This window comes from Zootoca vivipara, chromosome 8 (assembly GCF_965207765.1).
Source record: "Zootoca vivipara chromosome 8, rZooViv2.hap1.1, whole genome shotgun sequence".
Taxonomy (NCBI): domain Eukaryota; kingdom Metazoa; phylum Chordata; class Lepidosauria; order Squamata; family Lacertidae; genus Zootoca; species Zootoca vivipara.
Window position 1 is genome coordinate 31,939,560 of NC_142591.1, and position 24,472 is coordinate 31,964,031.

Sequence of the window (24,472 nt, forward strand, 5' to 3'; positions counted from 1 at the left end):
GAAGTATCATGAAATTTATTAAGAAAAAATAGTACGGTACTTGTGTATCTGGACTATTTGTGTGGCATAAAGGATTTGAATACTGTCATAGAAAAATAAGCTCAAAGTAAAATCAAAGGATACTGGGTGTCAGGGAACCACCAGGGGTCAGCGAAGAGCCTGGTGGGTCGGAGTGAGACCTCCTGGACGCTGCCAGAGCCCCAGCACCTAGCGCCTGGCAGCTTCCACCGGAAGGTAGGACTGAGGCTCAGGAGGAGTTGAAAACCCTTAGGGATGTTGAGGAGAGCTCCAGAAGAAGAGTTGCAAAGGGCGGAACCAAGCACTCAAGAGGAGGCGGCTCCAAGAGCCACAGCGCTGGCCCCTCAACTGACCAGCTCTAGTGGAGAGGGTGCTCAACCAGCACCCTCACCCCAACAGAGGATGGGGGAAAAGAGGAGGGAACAACGGAGGAGGTTCCGGGTGCCCCGGGGGTTATGCTGGCGTAAATCACGAAGGGACATGCTTCCGGATTCTGAATCGGATTAGTACAGTCATGCTTTTGTTGCTCTGTCTTGTACATATGTATATAATAAAACCCTGTAAAACCCAAGCACAGGGCTTGGAGCCGGTTACTCGTGAGGAAGCTACACACATCATTACACATGATAATATACTTTTAATAATGCATTTTAAATATTTTTAGTACCAAGAATTAATGATTAAAGCAGAGCATTTTAATTCTTCACATTTTTTCAATGTTTTTACGAAAATAAATAAATGAAAGTATAACATTCACATATTAAATTATCCAGGACAGTTCCTTAGTCATTATTGTACTTGAGAGGACAGACATATCATTAGTTTGTCAACAGGAATAAAACCAGAGTGGATGCTTACCTATTGCACAAGTACGTTTTCCTGTGTGGTGTTGCAACAATTTTACTATGTGGGCCTTTTGGGTGGGTGAACATCGGCAGCATACTACAGCTGGACACTGACAAGCTAGTTCCACAAATTCATGCTCGTAGTATTTCAAGCAGACCTACAAAAAGCAACATATTGGGGGTTTACCACTCAACAGAACTCCAGCAGTATTTTTAGCTTAAACAACATGAGACCAAGCAGTTAGTTGAAAGTTGGATCACTTTTCAGTGCTATTCCCATGCACCAGAAGTACATGTACCATGGGCTATGGGCAAGATAGAAAGAAATGGTAGATAAATGTCTGCTATTGTAAAGTCTAAAAGGCAGTTTGTTTCTTCATCAATGGAAATCACTGTGGTGTGTGAATGAAGATTAAAGAACATACTATTTATCTTGTACCTTAATTTTGATACAACACAAAACAGGATCTATTAGAGCATGTTAATACAGTACATGCTTTGAATGCAAAGGTTCCATTCATGTTATCTCTAGAGAGAGGTGGAAAGGGCTTCTGCATGAAAACTTGAAGTGCTGCTGCCAGGGACTGTCAACAAGACTGAGCAAAAAGACCAATTGTTTGCATAAGGCAGCTTCCGATGATCATGTCCATGACAGATATTCCTGACCTCCTCACAACTCATCGTGGGGCAAGCTCATCCTTCCCAACAGGAATAGACACTATTGCAAGAACAAGAGGCTTGCCCACATATTGACTCCTTCTGCAGAACTCAAAGAAGGAGCAAACAGATTTGCTAGGGGACTAGCTGAGGGTGGAACTAATTTGTTGCTTCCAAAAAAGATGCAATCAAGAATACCTACAACTCACTCATGGACAACCCGTATGGAGTACAAGACACTTAACAGAGTGTAATTATTGTTACATATCTGCTTAATGTTTGACTATATAAGCTACATTGTGTGTGAAATGAATGTTTGTTGCGGGTGGGATATATGGAGATTGTTTAAGTGTTTTTAGAAACTGAAAAAATAAGTTTAAAAACTACCCCCCCCAAAAAAACACACACGATAATGCTGATTCTTAAAACTTTCCAGTAAAAATCTCCTAAGTGATTCTTGTGCCAGTGTCTCTGTAAATTGTAACTGGTAGTTTGCAAGCACACTTATATTGCTGAATGGGCAGGGTAGGGCACTGCAACTCTTGGAGAGGCTCCCCCCCCCCCCGAATTTAAATTGGAGAATTTAACTCACAGAAAGTTATTATCATCTTTGATATTGTGAAATGACAAACAAGTATTTTTGCAGAAGGAAGGTGATAACAAAGTTATACTCAAAGTAGTTCCATTTATTTCAATGAGTCCAAGGCTGGTATCAGATAAAAGATATTCTGGGTAACTGTTCCTCAACTTGGTTTGATCTTACAGTATTAAGTGTCTTTGATGTAAAACAAACTGCAGACCAAAGGTGTTATTCGGGTCCTCTTTTGGCAGTCTGGTGGTAAAAGTACTTAGAATCAATCAATTTTTAAATTACCTTAACAGTACAGTCACTGACAAAAGTCAGGGCCTTACCTCCAGAGAGTCCCCAGATATTACCAATGCACAGTCATGTTTCCTTCTGAATGCATTTAGCTCCAAATGAGCCTCTCCACGACTTGTAACCTTAATAAAAAAGGAAGCATTCAACAGTTTAAGGTGTGACCGTAATATACCAGTATCTATCTATCTATCTATCTATCTATCTATCTATCTATCTATCTATCTATCTATCTATCCATCCATCCATCCATCTATCTAATCAATCTATCTAATCTATCACCCATCTGCTTTTTACTATGGTGGAATTACTCTGATTTTTTCCATCCTTAAATCTCTAGAAGAGATTTAAATATCATTTTATGGAGACAAAGACCAACACCCCCCCCCCATTCCTGCAACACCTCTTGCCTCCCACTGTAAATAATCAAGATACAGCAATATCTTCAAAGCTGAAGGGAGGCTGAGTAGGTGAAATTTTCTAAAACTCCCCTTCGGAATGATGCAAAGCTGGGGAGTGGGGAGAGGAGCAGAAATTGCACAAATTGTGGCACATTCTCATAATGCTAAATCATTGGTTTAGTGCTATATCAGACCAGTGCAATACTTCATAGAAGATGAAAATCTATTGCAATGAGAAACTGTATTCTACCCCAGGATTTCCAAAGAGATAAGATATAAGATACAGTCGTACCTCGGGTTACGAACACCTCGGTTTGCGAACAGTTCGGGTTACGAACTGCGCAAACCCGGAAGTGTTTTCGGCGCGCGCGCGCGCGATCGCACGCGCGCGATCGCGAGATTTGCGCATGCGCAAAATGGCGGCACCCATAGCGCTCGGTTTGCGAACTATTCGGGTTACGAACTGCGATCCGGAACGGATCGCGTTCGTAACCCGAGGTATTACTGTATAAGGAATGTGGAGCAGAAGGGACATTTTCATGCAAATATAATTCCAAGAGAGGAAGTCCTCATGCACTAAGTGAGGATGGGTAAACTTGCAAGGGGTACTCCAGGAATATGGGCATAGTCTGGGGGAAATGACCATGTGAGTCAAAGCCAGCAGACCAAGATTAGCTCACAGACTGGAGTTCCTCAATCTCTGGCCTTGACTATCAGAAAAAGCTGTCAATATGTTCTCAGTGTAGTTGGAAAGACACTAAGCTGGCTTTACTGCACTTTAGCTATCCTCTGACATGGGGTCAAATTGAAACATAAGACTTTTTCTGTATGGTTCCCATTGACATGGCCTGTGCAGGCGCATAGTACGTGGGCATGTAGGTGCATGAGAACATGAGTATACAGTATGTGCATAATTCAACAGATGTCATGAAACATAAAAACCAAATTATACTGGGACAGCTAAGGGTGTATAGCATACCCACTGGAATTCATTCTTTTACCATACTGTCTGTCTGTCTGTCTGTCTGTCTGTCTGTCTGTCTGTCTGATAAAATGAATGACACGACAAAATGAAAGAACACATATCACGTCTTTAGCAAACACCACAACAGTTGCAGACATTGCTAAGGGTGACAAGAAACAAAGTACTGGTAGCAATACTTACAGGTCTGAAAATATGAATATCTTGTGCTCTGGATACTAGGTGAGAGCTTTTTGCAATACAAGTAGCTGTCTCCAATTTATCTCCTGTTAACATCCATATCTATGAAGTAATTGAGAGTCAGTTTAGTTGACTATTACTTGTCTATTGTGTTCACAAAAAATGCAAATGTATCTCTGTCCTGAGCATTGTATTCAATTGCTGTCTATCAAAGCAAATTCTTATTATATATCATTAAACAAAAAAGTATAGGTCCCCCTCTGCTAAGGATATGGTGCAGGGTGCAGCTGTTGAGCCAGTAGTGGATGGTGCGATGGGGCAGAAGTGCTCACCTGACCTCTTAGCAGCAGATTTGCTGCTTTATACTAAGAGTGGGAGGTACAAGTTTGTGGGGAGGTTAGGGCTGTGCAAATGCACTGAGGGAGTTAATACAGCCCTCCTACCAGCATGTTCACACAGTGCTGAGCTCCCCACCATCTTGTATCTCCCACTCACCTTCCCAGGAAGCAGCAGTGATTCACCAGCCAAGAGATCAGGAGAGGAGCAGCACCACTCCTGCCCTCGCCCCATCTGCTACTGGTTGAAGCTCTGTGTAGGAAGAACAGGTAGTTTAGGTTGATAGGACAAATAATAATAATAATAATAATAATAATAATAATAATAATAATAATTTATACCTCGCCCATCTGGCTGAGTTTCCCCAGCCACTCTGGGCGGCTTCCAACAGAAAAAATAAAATACAATAATCTATTAAACATTAAAAGCTTCCCTAAACAGGGCTGCCTTCAGATGACTTCTAAAAATCTGGTAGTTGTTTTTCTCTTTGACACCCGATGGGAGGGCGTTCCACAGGGCAGGTGCCACTACCGAGAAGGCCCTCTGCCTGGTTCCCTGTAACTTGGCTTCTCTCAACGAGGGAACTGCCAGACGAAGGTCATGTGAGGTAAGTCAGTACTGTTATTCAAACAGATGTGTCTGTGGCTGCATTCATGGAATATTTCACAGAGAAACATTTTATGACCGTTGCAGGTACAGAATATATTTATGTGTACTTTTGTACACATTCTTCATGGAATAGTTATCTATTGCTGTAATAGTTAAATAAGTCTTCCATGAGAAGTGACAACATGGGTATAAGAGAACAGAGCTGGGCTCCTCCTTTCTCTCTCTTTAGTTCTGCGGCCTGATCTGCAGGAGGTTATCCAGTATCCAAACGCTCCTTGTGTTGCTTCCTTCTCACATGGTAGCAGACTGAATCATTTGCTATTTGTGGAAATAAATCTACCATGCAAAGACAACAAATTTAAAGAAACAAGTTAACTATCTGACAAAACACAAGCTAGTACCTTTATTCCAGCATTTCGAAGCATCTCCAGAGTTGGCCTGACATCAGCCTGTAGTTGATCTTCAACTCCAGTGAGACACAGTAATTCCATTTCTCTTTCTAAACTCTCCACAACAGCGGCCACCTTGAGGGTTCTGTCATGTATACTTAATTTTGCTTGGTTGTATCGATTCTATTTACAAGACAAAAATCTAACTTTATATGCATAAAAGGTTTTTACTTGTTGCCAGCTGGGACACTACCACAAGGATGTAAGAGCAGTCCCGCTGGGTTAGTCCAGCACTTTGTTCTCACATTGGCAAACCTCAGTACAACAAATTCCCCCCCCGCCCGCACTTTGATTCACAACAACTGATATACAGAAGCATACTGCTTCAAGACAGAAATTTTCAACCTTTTTGAGTCCACGGCTCCCTTGACCAACTACATTGGTCAAAAAGGAAGGAAAGAGGGACAGAGGCCAGTGTTCTCGTGGCACCCCAGACCATCATTCAAGGCACCCTAGGGTGCCACAGAACACTGGTTGAAAACCACTGTCTTAGAGGAACAACATTCCATAGCTCAATGCACAGGAGACAACAAGCCTGAAAACTTAAAGATGAGGCTTCAACTGTTGACAGCCTTCCTTGCTGCCAGGTTTTCTCCTCCACTCAGAGATAAGTTTGAGAAGAGGGCAAGAGCTGTGATGATGGAGGTCTGGGAGAAAGCTTCATGGGGCTCAGTGTATTTTCAAGCTTTCTTGAGAAAAGTCCAAGTTTTCTCAAAGTTTTCTCCTAAAAGCCCGCAAAGACTGAGCCTATGATAAAACAAGCTAGAGTAGATCTCGCTCATCATTAGTCTATATTAGCCAGAGGTTTAACATTCTAAATTATTTTGAAACACTGAAGTATTTTGGATTAAGTGTGTTGTTAAACCCAGAGTAAATCAAAAGCATCAGTATAATACAAGGGTTTTCTACCTCAAAATCCTGATACTGTTCTTCGGTTAATGATTTTTTGGCAACAACCAGAGTGCGTAGTCCTTCTCTTGCCATGTTACCACACTAAAATTGCATATAATAAACAATAAAGCATAGTCATGAATCATGCAGAAATGGCTTTACAAGTGATAGGGGCCAATTCACCCAACTCATATTAATAGGCTTTGATATTGCAAATGAATGATCAATGAGAAAAAACTCTAAGGCTGGAAATGATGCAACATCATTTTGCAAGTTTCTCCCAGCTATTCAAGGGAGAGTTATACCAGCTCCAGCCCTTTCTGAAAGGGTGAGTCCAGAAGGTGGTTCTGGAGGGTGGCCTTTTCCACCCCAGAGCTACTGGCTTTTGTGGCGCTTCAAGCTTCCAGCCTCTCACATTTCTAATGCTCACTTCCATCTACTATTCAAGAGAGGCAGTGGAAACCTGAAAGAAGTGGCTGGAGGCAGTTCTGGGAGGGCAAGCAAATAAACTTAATCCAAATAATATAGAAGTATATTGGTTGAGAAGACCACCGATGTGGTTTGCAACCAGTTTTTAACAGGATTACTCTATGCCGTGCTGGGAAACGGGACGGGGCGGGGGTGCTGGAGGGATCCGTTGCACCACGGTGCCAGGGCGCCAGATATGCTTAAGACGGCCCTGTTTCTAAACTGGTATGTACCAGGGTGAGGGCCTTTTCAGACGTGGAATTCCCTCTCCCAGCAATTCTTTGCCCCCCCCATGTCCTTTAAAGCTGCACCCAAATACCCTTTTTAAACTTATCCAAGCCTTGTATTGATTTTACTGCTGTCCCCTTATATATTTTTTACTTTGATGTTTTAAAAGATTTAACATGTTTTATATGTTTGTTTTAAACATTTTTATTGAAAAATGTGATGACTTACCATAAAAGGTGGGATAGTAGTATAATAAATACATAAACTGATAGTAAAAACAAATAAGTGTCATGGAAGTTCTATGTAAAAACAGCAAATAAAGCTGAAAATAAGGAAGCCTGATTGTGAATATTCAACCAAACATTTATGTGGTCCTCTACATGATTCGTAAGCCATTGGTTTATTTCAACAAGTTTCATTCCTGCCCACCCAAGTTACACATATTTAAAATGATTTTTAGATTAGTTTTACAGGCTGATGTATCTATGTGTAATAGGTGAATTATATTACTATAGCATAAATATAATTGGTAGTAAGTTTACTTTGTTAAATTAAAACACAAGAATTAAAAATAATACAAAACAGCAACATTAATGATTCTTTAAAATGCTTGATGCTGTCTAGTGCAAAATGATTATTGATTTGACCTCATAATGCTAAATAAATTAAGCAAGTATTTTACAATTAATTGTGCATCATTATCGCCAAAAGTAATTTTTATGACACTTTATTAGCTCTTCAGGGAGTTTAATTTATTCATGCCCCTGATTAAATCAAACTGCCTGAAGCAGGTATTGATTTATATTGCCAATACCATTATGAACATGCATTGTGTGATCATCACATTACCATATTGTCTATATGTAAGGTCAAATTAAGACAATTGCTGGTGTCTAGTACAGCAACACAGTGCAATGTATTTAGTTTGTGAAAATAAATTTATTTATAGCTTAATGATACAGTAAAAATGTATGGTAGTTAAAAAGAAAATAAAAGAAAAAAGTTGGGTGCATCTAAAGAAGCTCTTTCAACCTCATTTTATATGTTTATTTGTTCTGGAATGAATTCTGAATACTTAAAAAGGACACCCATCTGTTGTTTAATTTGAGAGTTAACTTTCTTCTTCTTTTTGCATTATACAAAATTTCTAAACCACTGCAACTCTTTAAAACCTATTAGTGATACACTTAATTGCATTTCACAATCCATTATTTCTTTGGTTCATTATTTCTATCTTAGAAGCAGACAGATGTTATTGGACTGGAAGCCATTACTATTTTGTTTCTGTTCTTTAATTTCACAGTTCTACATTTCCTTATGACAAAGTAAAACAGTTACTTTTTCATCTCATATTGAAACAACTGTTTTTAACATTTCTTACCTCCTCTTCTAGCCAGTCATTATACTGAACAATGGAGGACATTGCAACATCTGCACCTTTCATGTAAAACGTAATTTCACCTGTAGATTCATCCTGCAGGGGAAGAGACTATATATTGGAAAACAGCATAGTCTACTCATACCACAGGCAAAGACCCATAGCCTTTGGTAAGTTATTACCAAAGACATAAAGTATTTGAGGACAAATTTATATTATTCATATAGTTAGCCAACTTTTATATTTGAAAACTTGTACTCATTTTCAAAACAATAAACTTTCATAAATATATGATCTGCAAAACAGATGAAGAAAAAATACTGACAAAACTTACTCTCACTATGATTCCCATTCGTTTGCTTTCAGATGTAAAAGGGAAAATTTGCAGAATATAGTATGTCAGAATCTGTCCACTGGGGGTTTTCAGCTGCATTGAAGTGAAATCCCTGCTCACCAAAGTAAGACCAACACTTTCTGTCCATTGTACCAGAGCTACCTAAAAAGAGAAATAAGTTTTGATTGTCAATTGTATCCAGTGCAAATAAAACTGCACACAATTGTCTATGATTAACTGTAGAATCTAAAAACTTAAAAAACAAGAATTTTTTGTACCATATATAAGCCAAGGTATGAAATACCAGGCCAACAAAATCCCTTAAGGATTACAATATACAGTCGTACCTTGGAAGTCGAACGGAATCTATTCCAGAAGTCTGTTTGGCTTCCAAAACATTCAAAAACCAAATCACAGCTTCTCATTGGTTGCAGGAAGCTCCTGCAGCCAATCAGAAGCTGTGGAAGCCCCATTGGATGTTCAGATTCCAAAAGAACATTCGCAAACCGGAACAATCACTTCTGGCTTTGCAGCGTTCAGAAGCCAAAACGTCCAAGTTCCAGGGTGTTCGGGATCCAAGTTATGACTGTACAGGTATTCATAAATCCATTACAAACAATGATAAGCTCTAGTTACAGGTAGGTAGCTGTGGTGGTCTGCCATAGTCGAAACAAAATAAAAAAATTCCTTCCAGTAGCACCTTAGAGACCAACTAAGTTTGTCATTGGTATGATCTTTCGTGTGCATGCACACTTCTTCAGATAATGAAAAGCTCATAACTGTTTCCCATACAGTTTGGTACCAGTGATGTGTATACCTTTTTATGTTGGAAATTGAAGGAATCTGAAACACTGAGTGTTGCAGCCCAAAGGCCACATGCAGCCCCCAAGGCCTTTTTTGGCGGCCCTTGACAACATTTGACCCCACATTGCCTTCCCAAAACCAGGTTAATGAGGCTCTGGGTTTTGGTAAGGAGGTGTGAGGGCTCTGCCATGTTCCTGCAGTCTACCCATCTCCTTCCCAAAGCCTAGTTACCTTCAGGACGGAGGTAGGAAGACTCTAGGACCCTGCCAAAGCCTTACGCCTTCTCCCCAAAGACTTGCTTACCCAGCTTTGGGAAGGCAGTGTGAGGGCTGGGGAGCATCAAATTTTAGGCTCACTCCTCCCTCCCCCCCCCTCCCCGACAGGACAGTAATCTATGTTGACGTTCTCTTGTGGTCCACTTGGTATGAAAATTCGAGCTGCCCTGTTCTATAAAGAACCCAAAGAAGAGCTAGCTAAACTGACCTGCCTTCATTAGGCATGCATCAGGAAATAGATGCTACTAGTAAGAAATTAAGAAAGAACTCAGTGCCTAGTAATTAATGAGCAAAGTTTATTTGAGTATAGGGGGGGCAGTCTGAAAGACATGCTGCTGCATGTGTATTATTGTAAGCATCAGTAAATTAAAATATGGTGAAATGATTACTACATGAGAAATAGTCCAAAATAAATACACTTTAAAATGTCATTTTCAGATGCACAACAAAAGCTGTTTTAAGTTCGTCTAACAAGCTCACTATATTAGCTGCAAATGATCCAATACCCCAAAGGTTAATTTTCAATTTTCACAGTGAAAGGTTACTATTACATTCTGACCTGTAAATTGCATCTTTCCGTTAATACCCTATCATCTCATTTGTGTCCCTTTGCAACGAGGACTTGAGTGTTCTATATTTGGTGACTCACATCTGTTTATTATTTAGTTTATGCTTGGCTTCACATGCATGTTGAGTTGGCAGTTTATAGCACAGCTACATTTTAGAGAGTTATACCTGTGCTAACAGATAAGGCCAAGGAGCCAATAGAGAAGAATCACCAGGCTTATGCATTTATTAGAGAATCCCAAAATATCAGTATCTGGTAGTTCAGTCAAATATGTTAGCCTATCAACAGTACTCAAAGAAAACTAGGCTTGGATCCTAATCTTCTTCATTTATGGGAAGAAGTTTCTTTTGACAAAATGAGTCTCATGCTCATGGAAGGGTCCATGAGTGCAATTAGGATGAGAGCCATAGCAACCTGGAATACAGTGTCTCCTGTGCTACCACAAATCATTTGGCCTTGCTCCAAATGGAAATGGAACAGGGAGAAAACTTGCATACAAAAGGAAAAAGACCACCTCTTAAGGGTGTTGTGCCCTTTTCTCTGACTCAAAAGAGAGTTGGCAACTGAGGCCCTTCATGTCATTCCACAAATGAGTGAAGCCCAAGGTGCTTTAGTTTGGTGGTGCCACCCCCCAGCTGTGGGATGCTCTGCTCCCTGCAGCACAACTGCTACCAATGCTGTTCAGTTATCCACACTGACTGAAACCCCATCTCTTCTTGAGCTATTAAGGCACCTAGCATTCTCATAGGAAGCAGATTAAGCGATGCAGGTTTTGAGATGGTTTTACTGGTTTACAGGTTTACAGATGGATTTTATATAGTACTGTATGTTTTTATATTGTTGTTATTTTAAGGTGACCAGCCCTGAGATTATGTACAATGAAGGGCAGAATATAAATCTTTCAAATATATAAAACAAAAAGCCTTCCCTGTCCCCAAATTAGGTTGCTGATAAAAAAAAAAGTTTGGAGGAGAAACAGGGAGTGAATTTTAAAAGTGAGTTCAGTTCTGTACTAGAAACTAATTCTTATGCTGAGCTTGTGCGCAGATCTGCTATTTCTGATATACAGTGGTACCTCGGTTTATGAACACAATTGGTTCCGGAAGTCTGTTCATAAACTGAAGCGTTCATAAACTGAAGCGAACTTTCCCATTGAAAGTAATGGAAAGTGGATTAATCTGTTCCAGATGGTCCGCAGAGTACTTAAACTGAAGCGTTCATAAACTGAAGCGAACTTTCCCATTGAAAGTAATGGAAAGTGAATTCATCCGTTCCAGATGGGTCCGCGGAGTTCGTAAACCGAAAATTCGTAAACCGAGGTGTTTATAAACCGAGGTTCCACTGTATATATATAGTAGATGTGACAAGCCTTGAGTCTGCCCCACCTCTAATTTAGAAATGTAACAACAGCAATATCATTTTTGTGAACATTTTTTATTAAACTTTGTATTACTTTTTATTTTACTTTAATTCCATTGCTCTTCCCCCACCATGTATTCACAAAATATTGAAATAAAGTTTAATATTTCAAACGTTGGATGTTTTGGTATATGTGCAGGTAAAGTGTAGCAAATAAGAAGCTAGTTCATTAGAATTAGCCATCATTAAAATTGTGACTAATCCATCTTCACTGACCAAAGAGGGGCAAAGGTCTTCAAAGGCTCCTGTTCATAGTAAGTATCTGAATTATTTGGGCTTGTGACCTTTGAACTTACTGCTCTATTTACTAAGTTCATATCCTTTTATGACTGTTCATTTCATTAGTTTATCACCAGCTTTCTATGATTTAACTGGGCATACATGTATGATAACAGAGCATCAGCAGTTAGGTTTCATCAGTGGAATTCTCAATATGTTCCCTTTCCTTGGTATGCTGTAGAGGGCACAAGGAGTAGACAAATGAAACTTTCCATTCTTTCAGAGAAAATGAAATATTGATCACTTATCATAAGAAACAATGAGCTTGGCATAAGTAGAGCTCATGCTATGAATACAGAATAAGTTACTTATCTGAAACTACAGTAGCTACATGCATTATAATGAAGCTTCCCATTGGTCTTAATTCCTTCAAAATTTGTTATCAGACATTTCAATGCCCATTAATACTGTGCATACTTGAAACTGGGTTCTTCCTATTCATTCATTTATTGTGGAATGTTTTCAATATATTCTGTAAAGTTTTAATGTTTTAGCAAAAGAATGATATATGCTTGAACTATTTACATATTTTTCTTGATCGTCGGCTGTGAACATTTTCTGCCGTTTTAAGACTATATGGTGCATGCTGCAAAGAATACTAGTATATGCTGTCACAAATGCGATCAGCTATAAATTATCAGAAAACACTGCATTGTTTAAAAACACTGAATGCATAAAACCAGTCTGTCAAATGATACTATTGCTTATTAACCAAATATGTTTTGATAGGTCAACAAATGAGGTTAAAAAGAAAACATCAATTGAACCATTTCCCTAAATAAAGCTCCAGGGTGCAATATTCACAGCAGTATATTCAATAAAAATGCTTTTAAAATGGTAGTTGTGTGATTGGGAAACATTGCATCATCTGTCAACCTAACTGCAAGAAAGTTCAATAAGCTAAATAATGAACCATTTACATTATTTTCCTTAGGCTCCAGTCATTTGCAAGGATAGCATCAATAGAGCTCTTAAAAAAATTATGATAAAGACCTTCTGGTCTTTTCAGTTGTAGCTTTCTTTTTGTGATACAAAGATTTTTAGGTTATCGGAACATTTTCACAACTTTATTTTTGCTTACGACTAACACTTTTTAAAAAATTCTCAAAAAAAATTTTTTTGCAAGAATTTCAGGAGACATAAAGTAACTGTAATGATCACAAAGTAAAGCTGATATTCACTGAGGATGGTACCTAACTAGATTGTATTCAGAACAGATACACTAAAATGAACAGATGTAAAGCTGGTCATGTATAACTTAAGTCCATTAATTCCAATGGGTCTATTTTGAATTTTACCTAGCCAGATATCACCATAAGATTATTCCCTTCATTTTGTCTATTTTTTACTACGCCAAAATTAAAGGGTGGCTTCCAACAGCACCAGCCCTCTTGCAAATGGACTTCAGCTTTTACAACAGGACTCCCTTCTTCTCCTTTCTCTCATAACCACAAAATCTGTTTTACACGATTGGGGCACCCTCTGGAGCAGATGGGGTCACAGGGGTGGCTGTGGAATGAAGAAGGGGAGTCCACTAGTGTGACATTGGATATGGCCGATAATGGATATATGTTGTGATCATGCATATCAAGGCATGTGAACTGCCTCTTACTAAAATGGTAACTACCAACCGGTAAGCTTGACATTGATACCAGGTATCCTACAAAAGGTATCTACATAATGGCTTTCAAATTTAAAACCAAGATAACATAACATAACATAACATAACATAACATAACATAACACAACACAACATAACATAACATAACATAACACAACATAACATAACATGACATGACATAAGATGACATGACATGACATAACATAACATAACGAGACAATTAAAATAAAGGCAGCACTTCAGTGATAAATGAGTAATCCACTAAAATACTAGCTACCAGACCATCTCAGACTTCATGAGGCCAGCAAATGCTATTCTAAAAAAAAAAAAGGCTCGGAAAGCATTTACCAGACTCTTCTAGGCAGAAAGTTCAATGGGGCTGGTACTGCCAATGAGAAGGCCTCAGACCTGGAGGCACCCAAAGTAGAGCACCCTCATTTTCAGGTACCCACTAAAGAGCATTTTCTACCCGTTACCCGCACCCCCAAATTCAAATTTAATAAATTCAGAAGACCATAAACAATTCAATATATATGTAGCTAACAAGCCATTTTAAAAAAGGAAAATCAAATGGTTTTTCTTTGTGAATTCAGAACTAATTATTTAAACATCATTACTGAATTTTATGGGACGTGGGTTAAACCACAGAGCCTAGGGCTTGCTGATCAGAAGGTCGGCGGTTCGAATCCCCACGACGGAGTGAGCTCCTGTTGCTTGGTCCCAGCTCCTGCCAACCTAGCAGTTTGAAAGCACGTCAAAAGGCAAGTAGATAAATAGGAACCGCTCCAGCGGGAAGGTAAACGGCATTTCCATGTGCTGCTCTGGTTTGCCAGAAGCGGCTTTGTCATGCTGGCCACATGACCTGGAAGCTATACGCCAGCTCCCTCGGCCAATAATGCGAGATGAGCGCGCAACCCCAGAGTCGGTCACGACTGGACCTAATGGTCAGGGGTCCCTTTACCTATATTGTGGTTTATGTATATGCTGATTTTTGGTCCCCAAAGTGGTAAATATAATAGTAATACAAAGAAATGTACAATAAAAATATAATAAATATGATAGCTAGCAAAACAATACAAAACAGCAAACAAAAATGCCGGATAGTGCCTGACCTAAGCGGTGAACCAGCCAAAATATAATGGTGAATGACTAACCTGGCACTATCTCACTCAATCCAGTGACTGCCTTTCATTCAGTCTTCAGTGTTGTTGTCACTATTCCCTTCTTCTTACATCAGGGCACACAAGCAGGTCCCTATGCCCTAAACGGCCTCTCACCAGGGTCCTTCCATAAAGAGGCTAGTCCCTCACCCTCACTAAATAAATGAGTTTGTTTCCAACCATGGGCTGGATCCAAACATGACCTTCCTCAGATGGATTTAACCAACTGAAGATATATTGTAAAGATTGCCGCACCTTCTACCATTTATTTGGCAGATGAATTTTCCTTTAAAATCACAGCACAGTAGTACTTCTACTTACGAATAACTCTACTTATGAATGTTTCTACTTACGAATGGAGCTCCGTCCGCCATCTTGGATGCAGTTTAGATGGGATTTTTTCTACTTATGAATTTTTAGATAGGGTTGCTTCGACTTACAATTTTTTCCTCCCAATGCATTCCTATGGGATTCGACTTACAATTTTTTTCGACTTATGAATGTGAGTTCGGAACGCATTAAATTTGTAAGTAGAGGTACCACTGTATTTCAGAGGCAGTATAGCAATGGCTCTTGTATTCTAAACATATCAAACTACGTACCCGCACTACGTGCCATTAATTGTTGTCTGCAGTTGTAAATGTTGTTGTGCTCTAATCTAAGCATTGCAAATACAGTATAGCAAGGAGAACCCAATTGTTATTTACTACATTTCCTGTAAAGGTAAAGGCAAAGGTACCCCTGACCGTTAGGTCCAGTCGCGGACGACTCTGGGGTTGCGCACTCATCTCGTTCTATAGGCTGAGGGAGGCAGCGTTTGTCTGCAGACAGCTTCCGGGTCATGTGACCAGCATGACTAAGCCGCTTCTGGCGAACCAGAGCAGCACACGGAAACGCCATTTATCTTCCTGCTGGAGCAGTACCTATTTATCTACTTGCACTTGACGTGCTTTAGAACTGCTAGGTGGGCAGGAGCTGGGGCCGAACAACGGGAGCTCACCCTGTACATTTCCTGTAGCAAGTGACAAATATAAATATCACAACTTAGTTGAAAATATAAAAATTATGATGAAAGCCTTACCTCGTCAGGGCTAGAAGCTTGGTAAGTTCTGTTTTCATCACTGAAGTCCTGATCTACCTCAGCATATTCTGTTTCTCCAGTCACTCCTGCTCGGGATTCATATACAGGTGTAACGTTGTGACACAACGCAATAGCTTTTACTGCTTCGTGTATTCGACTGCTGACAGTTTTGCGAACTTTTGGTGCAGAAGACTGCATCTTTCTGGAAGGTGTTGAGCTTGTACCATTTCCACTTGACTGGGAGTGCGCCTTTAAAATATACACAGAATAACCAGATCAAATAAAAATATAGCTCATATATATTGCAGCAGGGGTGAGAAACTTCAGGCTTGGCCTTCCAGGCCTCTTTGTGGAATGAGGATAGCTGGTCATATATATATATTTATTTATCTATCCATGTGTGTGTGTGTGACTGGAAACTTATGGCTTCTGTCAAAAGTAGTCTACTCTACAAAGGCAAAACTCACATCCATTGCTCTGTGAACACACCAACCACTGGAAAACAGCCCCTGGAAGTTGCCCACAAAAGAATGAAGCCTGAGGGAATGAAAGGCTTCCCCATCCCTGCATTACAGGTATGAGTTGAACCTGTAGTTTCTTGCCAAGAATACCTGACAGGTTTGTGTGGTGTAGTGGTTAAGAGCGGTAGACTCGAATCTGGGAAACCGGGTTCGCGTCTCCGCTCCTCCACATGCAGCTGCTGGGTGACCTTGGGCTAGTCACACTTCACTCAGCCCCACTCACCTCACAGGGTGTTTGTTGTGGGGGAGGAAGGGAAAGGAGATTGTTAGCCGCTTTGAGACTCCTCAGGGTAGTGATAAAGCGGGATATCAAATCCAAACTCTTCTCTTCTTCTTCTTCTTATGGCAGGGATAGAGAACTGGATTCAGCTGATAGGCTGGATCCTTATCTTTCCTACCCACTTACAAGCTACTTTTGACAAGCGGATGGGGCTGTCCATAACCTGATGTCACCATGATATCAAGTGACCCATTTTCCTTTGCCTGTTTGAAATCAACCCATAGCAGGCACAGCCCATCACTTTGAAAGTGTCAGCCATCTGTAGAGAGATTCTCTCTCTACAGACAGAGAATCTCACCTAAGAGATCTACAGCAAACCTTTTTAGAACTAAAATATCCACCTGATGAAGTTAAACAACAGATCAACAGAGCCAGACAGATACCTAGAGAGAACCTGCTGCAAGACAGACCCAAAAAAGAAAATAACAGAACACCACTAGTCATCACATACAGCTCCCAAGCTAAAACAGTACAACGCATCATCAGAGATCTACAGCCTCTCCTGGACAATGACAGCTCCCTTTCTCAAGCTCTGGGAGGAAGACCTTTCATTGCCTACAGACAGCCACCCAATCTTAAACAACTCCTCACCCACAATAATACAACCACCAGACTTAACATGGACACTGGTACCAGAGCCTGCAATAAACCCAGATGCCAACTTTGCTGCCACATACACCCAGACAACACCATTACTGGCCCCAACAACATCCAACGTACCATCTCAGGACTATTTAATTGCTCATCTTCTAACATTGTGTATGCCATCAAATGCCAACAGTGCCCTTCAGCTCTCTATATTGGACAAACAGGCCAAACCCTACGCCAAAGGATAAATGGACATAAATCTGACATCAGGAACCAGAAGACAGAAAAACCAGTAGGAGAACACTTCAATCTCCCAGGACATTCTATACAAGATCTCAAAGTAGCTGTCTTACTACAAAAGAATTTCAGAAATAGACTGGAAAGAGAAGTTGCTGAATTGCAACTTATCACCAAGCTCAAAACCATGGAGGGACCTGGTTTGAACAGAGATATCGGATTCTTATCTCATTATACATGATAAGCGATCTTCAGCCATCTCAACCCTCGCTTTTTCATGCAAAACCATTTGCAGTCGTTTGCGGTCATCAACAGCTATCAGTCAGTCAATCACCCATTTCCACCACCCTTCTGAGTGATCCCCCCTCCCCATCCCCACCCCTCCCCACCCCTTCTCTACATAAGTGCCTGGAAACTTCCATTTCACTGTATCTGAAGAAGTGTGCATGCACACGAAAGCTCATACCAAAATAAAAACTTAGTTGGTCTTTAAGGTGCTACTGAAGGAATTTTTTTTATTTTACTTCGATCCAGACCAACACGGCTACCTACCTGTAGCCATCTGATTTGTTGGCCCTTGCAAACCCCGTGCCTCTTTGGCTACACTAGGGACTTCCTGGTAGTAGACTCCCTAGTGCTAGTGTTTGTTATGGTGTCCTCTTTATTAAGCTTCCCTAGGCCTTATAATTCCAGTTGGAAATGAATATATTTCAGACAAATTCTTCAAAGTGACTTGCAAAATATTGCTCCCCCTTTTTGAGGGATATTGTGAATTGAACAGAGCTTCAAGTTACATGCTTTCTTATAAAGCTGGGGGGGCGGGCGGTGGAGAATAGAAAATTACACGACTCTTCCATTCAGCAGGAATGTACAGTGGTACCTCAGGTTACAGATGCTTCAGGTTACAGACACCGCTAACCCAGAAATAGTACCTCGGGTTAAGAACTTTGCTTCAGGATGAGAACATAAATCACGCGGCGGCAGCAGGAGGCCCCATTAGCTAAAGTGGTACCTCAGGTTAAGAACAGTTTCAGGTTAAGAACGGACCTCCGGAACGAATTAAGTTCTTAACCAGAAGTATTTTTCATGTTACTTTTCCTGGTGTGTTGCCAAGAGGGGTACTGGGAAAGCCAGGTGTTTCTTTGCACCTTCCAAGCTGTCAAAGGTGGCCAGGACACACTGTATTTCAGGAGTTGGCTATCCACACGTTATAAAACCTTGTGGCTTCAGGCTGTTTTCAATATGTACTTTAAGAGTATGCATCAGGAAAGTTAACATGGGCAGAGTTCCAAGATGGGTTGTACCTTGAGAACACAGATGATCACTGTTATATACATGACGAACACAGATTTTACTGACTGCTAGATTTTAATATTTTTCAATGCCACAGTAATGTGCTGAGCTACCGGAGAAATTTGCTCTTGTAGCGGTCACAAATGTTTCTGTAAAAAGGCAAGATAATGTATGCTAATGTTGCTACTTCTTGGAAAGAGATATTTTAGGCTAGTATTACTAAACAATTCCTCTCACCTCACTTGTATTATCAAACCAACTTTTTGTTCTCTATAGGGTAACACCACTGAAACCCTGTTTGGCAAGCAAGCATTTCTTTTTGACTCCATGTACTGATCCACTGAACCGTGAATATTCTGCCCATCAAATTACAGTGTAGTCTAATAAAGGGTTTAACTTTCTGATCATCTGGCACTGCTTTTCAGCTATTGCTTTAAACCTTTGCATTTACATTCTGCTAACACTGATGCCATTATAGCCACAAATAAATTAAGCTGATTTACTCCTTCTGAATTATGTTATGTTTATTGATGCTTGTATAATTTAATTTCACACAAATTCCATTAAAGATTATGCCCTCTATCACAAAATGCTTCCAGTGGGGAAATATAATCAGGTTATAATAGATTTGTGTGTTGCATTAGAGTGGACCTACTTGACTATTGTCATCTTAATAATAAAACTGAACACAAACAAGGGGAAAAATCAATGCCACGCAAGAACTACTGTATAACTGGCTGCTTTAATAATCATTGCTTAAATAAAAGAATATGCCATACATACTTTTGGAAGCAACAACTATTAAACCATTATTTCCCAAATGATGACTATTTCTCCATTTTTCATACTAATAAAATATGGCAGAAGTAAATTTGTTTATTAGGATATTTATAACTGGGGGGTGGGAGAGAAATTGTCCTAATAAAATAATTCTTTCTCAAGCGAAAGAAACTATCATGTGTTGTTTTTTTAATTGCAAAGCTTTTGATTTTAAATATGCTAAAATCCTCCAGTTTGTTCTCTACCCTTCATTTCGAAGTTAGTTTAGGCTTTGAAAAAGAGTGAGGATGTATCAGGTAAATAAAACACACCTTTCTGCCTGGTGGTTGTAACAGCGGCATAATGCATGCATGCACTAACAACTATCAGCTAAATGTCAGTTTCAATTAAGCTGGTATGGATGCATGTTAGATATTTTTTGACCTACATGAGGTTGCAAGCATTTTTGTTTTTCTTACAAAGGGAATATAATGCCACAAACATGTACCCCAAATTAACAAACAAATTAACAAACAGAGGTTTATGAAATATAAACTGGAATGAAGGAATGGGACATTTTTTTAAATAAAAACCTTTTTGAAAAATCTGACTTTTCAGCAAAATAAGATACCATATATTGACACTGCATCAACCTCCCCACCACCTCCCCTCTCCCCCAGCCAGGGGATTGTCTGGCTGGTCGATGACGTGACCAGGATCCTCCAGGCAACGCGGGACTCCACCCCCCGCCCCCGGAGGGGAGTGGGCAGCCACGTGGTCCACCACAACTCCTCCCCACATTTAAGTGGAGCGGATCTCTGACCAACTTGGTAAAATTAACACAATGAACATCAAGAACACTGGGATTTTGTCATAGTACACATTTTTCTAAAACCTGTATTTGGCTCTGAGTAGTAGTAAGGAAAGTGACAAGCACAAAATACCTGGGAATAGGAATTGATAATATGATTCTGAATTTCATCCATTGTATCTGTTCCATATGACACAGTGCCGAGATGGAGGCGTTTAAATATCATCTCATTCTGGGTAAGTGTACCTGTAATATAAACATCAAATATCCAGCTCAAATATTAATTCAATAATCAGTTTCTTTTATGGGAACTTTCTGCCATCCTAAAGAGCCTCCCATCTTATTTTTTTTAATGTATCTCAGTAAAACTGCAATCCTATACCTACTTACCTGAGAGTAATAAACAGAACATGAAGGCTGCTGTGAAACTGGGCTCAGGATTAGAATATAATTGTCAAACTCCAGTATTCTCAAGGTAGTTGAGCTGAACAGCAGATACCGCTATCAAGACTAGAAATTAACTTTGGTTCTCTAGTAAGACCTGACAACACTACTGAATATATAGTTTTGTGTTTTGTTTTAAAGCACTCAGTCTGGATAATGGGAATGTGTGTGTGTGTGTGTGTGTGTGTGTGTGTGTGTGTGTGTGTATGTATATTCACTTAAACTATTATTTAAACAAACATTGGTCCATTTATTTTAAGTGTTCACAGTACTAAGTTATCCCCAGATGGCATAATACAGTCCAGTTTTCCTCTCCACACCTTTATGCATAAGCACTTGTCAAGCTGTTGTCGGGAATAGGGATTCTTGGCACAGTCTCGGTATCTCTGTCCAGCCCATCCTTCTTTATTAATAAAAGAATGTGAGTAGATGGAAAAGGACATGGAAACTGCACCCAGGACTCACCTTCAGCCTGGTAAGGGCAGAGTGCTTGTGTTGTACACACATCAAAAAGCTAGAAATGGGGTTACATTATGTGTTACAGGAACCTTAACATGGGCAGCTACTGAACTCTAAGCTTTTTTAAAAAAAATAAATGTATCCGTAAATTATCTAAGAGTAAATTACATCAGTAAATGAAAAACATTGCCAATTTGGATGTGAAAATATGCACATATACAAAAAATTTAAGATCCTGGCACTAACTGATTGGCTACAGTCTTCATTAGTTAACACAACATCTAACTGTTAAAAAAATACTATAATCCTAAATTACTTGAGGTTTCAATTTTCTGGACCTTTGTGACAGATGTCACATTTCTATATTTTCACTAACTATCTGTGCTATAGAAAAAAGTATACAATTTTTAATTTATTTTTTATCCAGAGTAGTGAGTGTCTGAAATTATTCGAACAGTAAGGCACACCAGTATACTGTACATTCACTGTGTTCCAATGAGATTTAAGCATGCTTATGTTTCTCATATTGCACAGCACTCACAGTTACAATATTGTCAATATTAATCAAGAACTGCAGAAAAAGAACATTTTGACAACCAATTGGGGAAATGCGTGGAAAATAGCATGTGGCAAAAATAAAATCCAGATACCATGTTGTCTTAAACAGGTCACTGGGAATTATCACTTCCCATTTCAACAAATTTAGCCTGCAATCGGTACTAAACCTTGAATTTCAGAATCGACATAAATAGTATGCTTTTAGAGATCACTTCCGATCTGCAAGAAACTACAGGGTGTCAGTCAACGAGTGACATTATGTTCACCGCTGTCAACGGTGACATGCTTGATTCCAAGAAAGCTTTAATTGAAGGTTGGGTGATGCAGGGTGTGATGATGAGGCAGAGGCCAGAAGTCATCACTGGACAGGTTCATGTGCTAATTCAGTCAAGGAAGTTTGCATACCATGTTATTTAAGCCTCAGTACAGGGTGAATGATCCCATTCTTTGAACCATGGCGAAACTGAAGTTACTTTTGTCATTTAACAATTCCTCAGGATGTATTATTAATTAACCTCTCCCCCCCTTCTGTTTTTAAGCATTCTAACATAATGCTTCTGAAAGATATGGAATATCTTTATTTTAATTATTTTAATATAAGTATGGGGAAAGGTGACTAACATAACATACAGCTCAATACCCTTTCGGAAAACAGAAAATATTCTTTTCTGTAAATTTAAGTCTTAGCTTTGATCTCATGTTCTCTCTCAGTGTGTCAGCTAAACACAGCGTCATAGGAAAGAAGAATGCTAAAGTATTGGAAACACTATAATTACTGTTCTGAGATTGGATATTGTTTAGACAGTTAACATGCAGCTTTTGCACCCAAAAGGGGACACCTCTATTTGTGCTCTTGAGGTATGTTCATGGTTGTCTGATTTAGATCTTTCTTTCCAACTGCACATGGCAGAGATTCAACTCCACCCTTCCCTCAGTTTGTACAATATTCATGACTTACTCTTGATCATACAATTATCAGACCAAATCAGTTTGTAACATGTCTTTGGAGAAGTAACTTTACTCCATTTCACACATGGATGTATTTATAATAAATTAAGGTACATATTTAGAGTTCAGTCCAGAACCATAGTAATCAATGGAATTTCTGCAGTTTCCTTCAGTGAGGCATCAATCACTATGTGTCGTGATGCTGCATCCAATTATGTGCACTTAGTCCCACTGAAATTAATGAGTATAAGCATATGCAGTGTGTTTACAAAGCATCCTAATGTGCTAGCAGAATTTAACACTAGAAGATACGCTCATGGAGTTAATTCCATCACTGTAAAACCTGGAAATAGACAAAGCAAACTTTCCTCAGCTGATTTAATAGATATAGGTAAACAAAGAGGTATTTTATGAGGTATGCAATACCCAGGACATAGAAAACATTACAAATTTAAAACTAGTGCTCCAGTCATGCCACGAAACAAGCATAGTAAATAATTAGCAAGTTTGCTTAATATTAGAGATGAGCTAAAGTTCAGAAGGTGCCAATTTTTACATCATTTTTTAATCTTTCAAATCAAAGTAGATTTATTGAATCCATAGTCATGACTCATGACTGCAATACGGTGCACGAAAAGCAATTGCTAACAGTGATTCAAAGCCTTTGAGCAAGGAAATGTCCTCCTCATATGTATGATTCAAAGAGCATGGCAAGTGCTGTTCATTTCTGTTTTTTCTCTAGATTGATGTAGAAGCAACTAAATGGAATGTGTGAAGCTGGGAAGGAGGATGGAACTGTGTAACTGTACAGATGTAACTGGTTACGTATAAGCAACATAGTTTTCTTCTTTGTACAGGCATATACTGTATATGGCGGAGGGTGCAACTGTAGGTAGGATAACCAAACCACTGAGGGCAGTCAGCCAAAATTCTGTTGCTTGAAGCATAATCATTTTATTTGTATGCTGCCTTTCCATAATTAAAACTATGCTCATGGTGGGTGGGTTACCCCACTAGAGCTGACAGGTTGCAAGTACTAGTTTGCAGGATCCTGAATCCCAACCTATATAGGAAGATAACACATGTGTGCCTTCACGGAGACCATGAAGCAGAACAAAAATTACAATTTAATTTTCATTTATACCTTTGAAAATAGGGAAAGAATCCAATGGTGCACAAGCAAACTACTGCTTGCACAAGGCTTAGTTTCCTCCTCTCCTCCCTGCAGCTCCCTGTGCATTGCCAGAATCTACTATGGAGAGTTTCCCTATCCCCTGAAGCAGATTTTGAGAGTGCTAGTAATGCTGCAAGTAATGCTGCAGTGGGGGAGAAAGGAAGATTAAGCCCCATTGCACAAGCATAAGTCTGTTCCTCTTGCACACATTGGATAGAACCTTGGTTTACAGCAGTTACACTAAAATGTTAATCTCATATAGTTTATCGTAAATGGTAAATTACAGAACCTTTAATTGGTGAGGTTTGCTAGTTTGAACAGAGGTTTCAAAGACACGAAGCGGGCACAGCAGCCATCAAATGATCAAAAGACACTCATTTAACACATAAGGAAAGTATCTTAAACAAAAAGTTTGTGTGGGATTGTTATAGTGATTTTTTAAATGCTCTTTAATGAAGCAAAGAGTTTTGTCTATGAGTGTATCATTAAACACAGAAGAAAGCAGGCAAATAAGAAATTAATTTCTAAAGATAAAGTCCT

At 39.5% G+C, this 24,472-nt stretch overlaps 1 protein-coding gene across 4 annotated transcripts in view; it reads right to left on the reverse strand.

Moving 5' to 3' along the window:
* ATP9B (ATPase phospholipid transporting 9B) overlaps positions 1-24,472 on the reverse strand; it is a 123,184-nt gene that overhangs the window by 7,040 nt on the left and 91,672 nt on the right. For all 4 annotated transcript variants that reach the window (XM_060277933.2, XM_060277931.2, XM_060277932.2 and 1 more), the window contains exons 14-22: positions 20,483-20,595; positions 15,861-16,109; positions 8,654-8,815; positions 8,323-8,415; positions 6,264-6,347; positions 5,307-5,477; positions 3,964-4,062; positions 2,433-2,522; positions 877-1,021 (exon numbers count right to left, since the gene is read on the reverse strand). In XM_060277933.2, the coding sequence (XP_060133916.2) occupies positions 877-1,021; positions 2,433-2,522; positions 3,964-4,062; positions 5,307-5,477; positions 6,264-6,347; positions 8,323-8,415; positions 8,654-8,815; positions 15,861-16,109; positions 20,483-20,595 (1,206 nt within the window). The remainder of the gene's footprint in view (positions 1-876; positions 1,022-2,432; positions 2,523-3,963; positions 4,063-5,306; positions 5,478-6,263; positions 6,348-8,322; positions 8,416-8,653; positions 8,816-15,860; positions 16,110-20,482; positions 20,596-24,472) is intronic.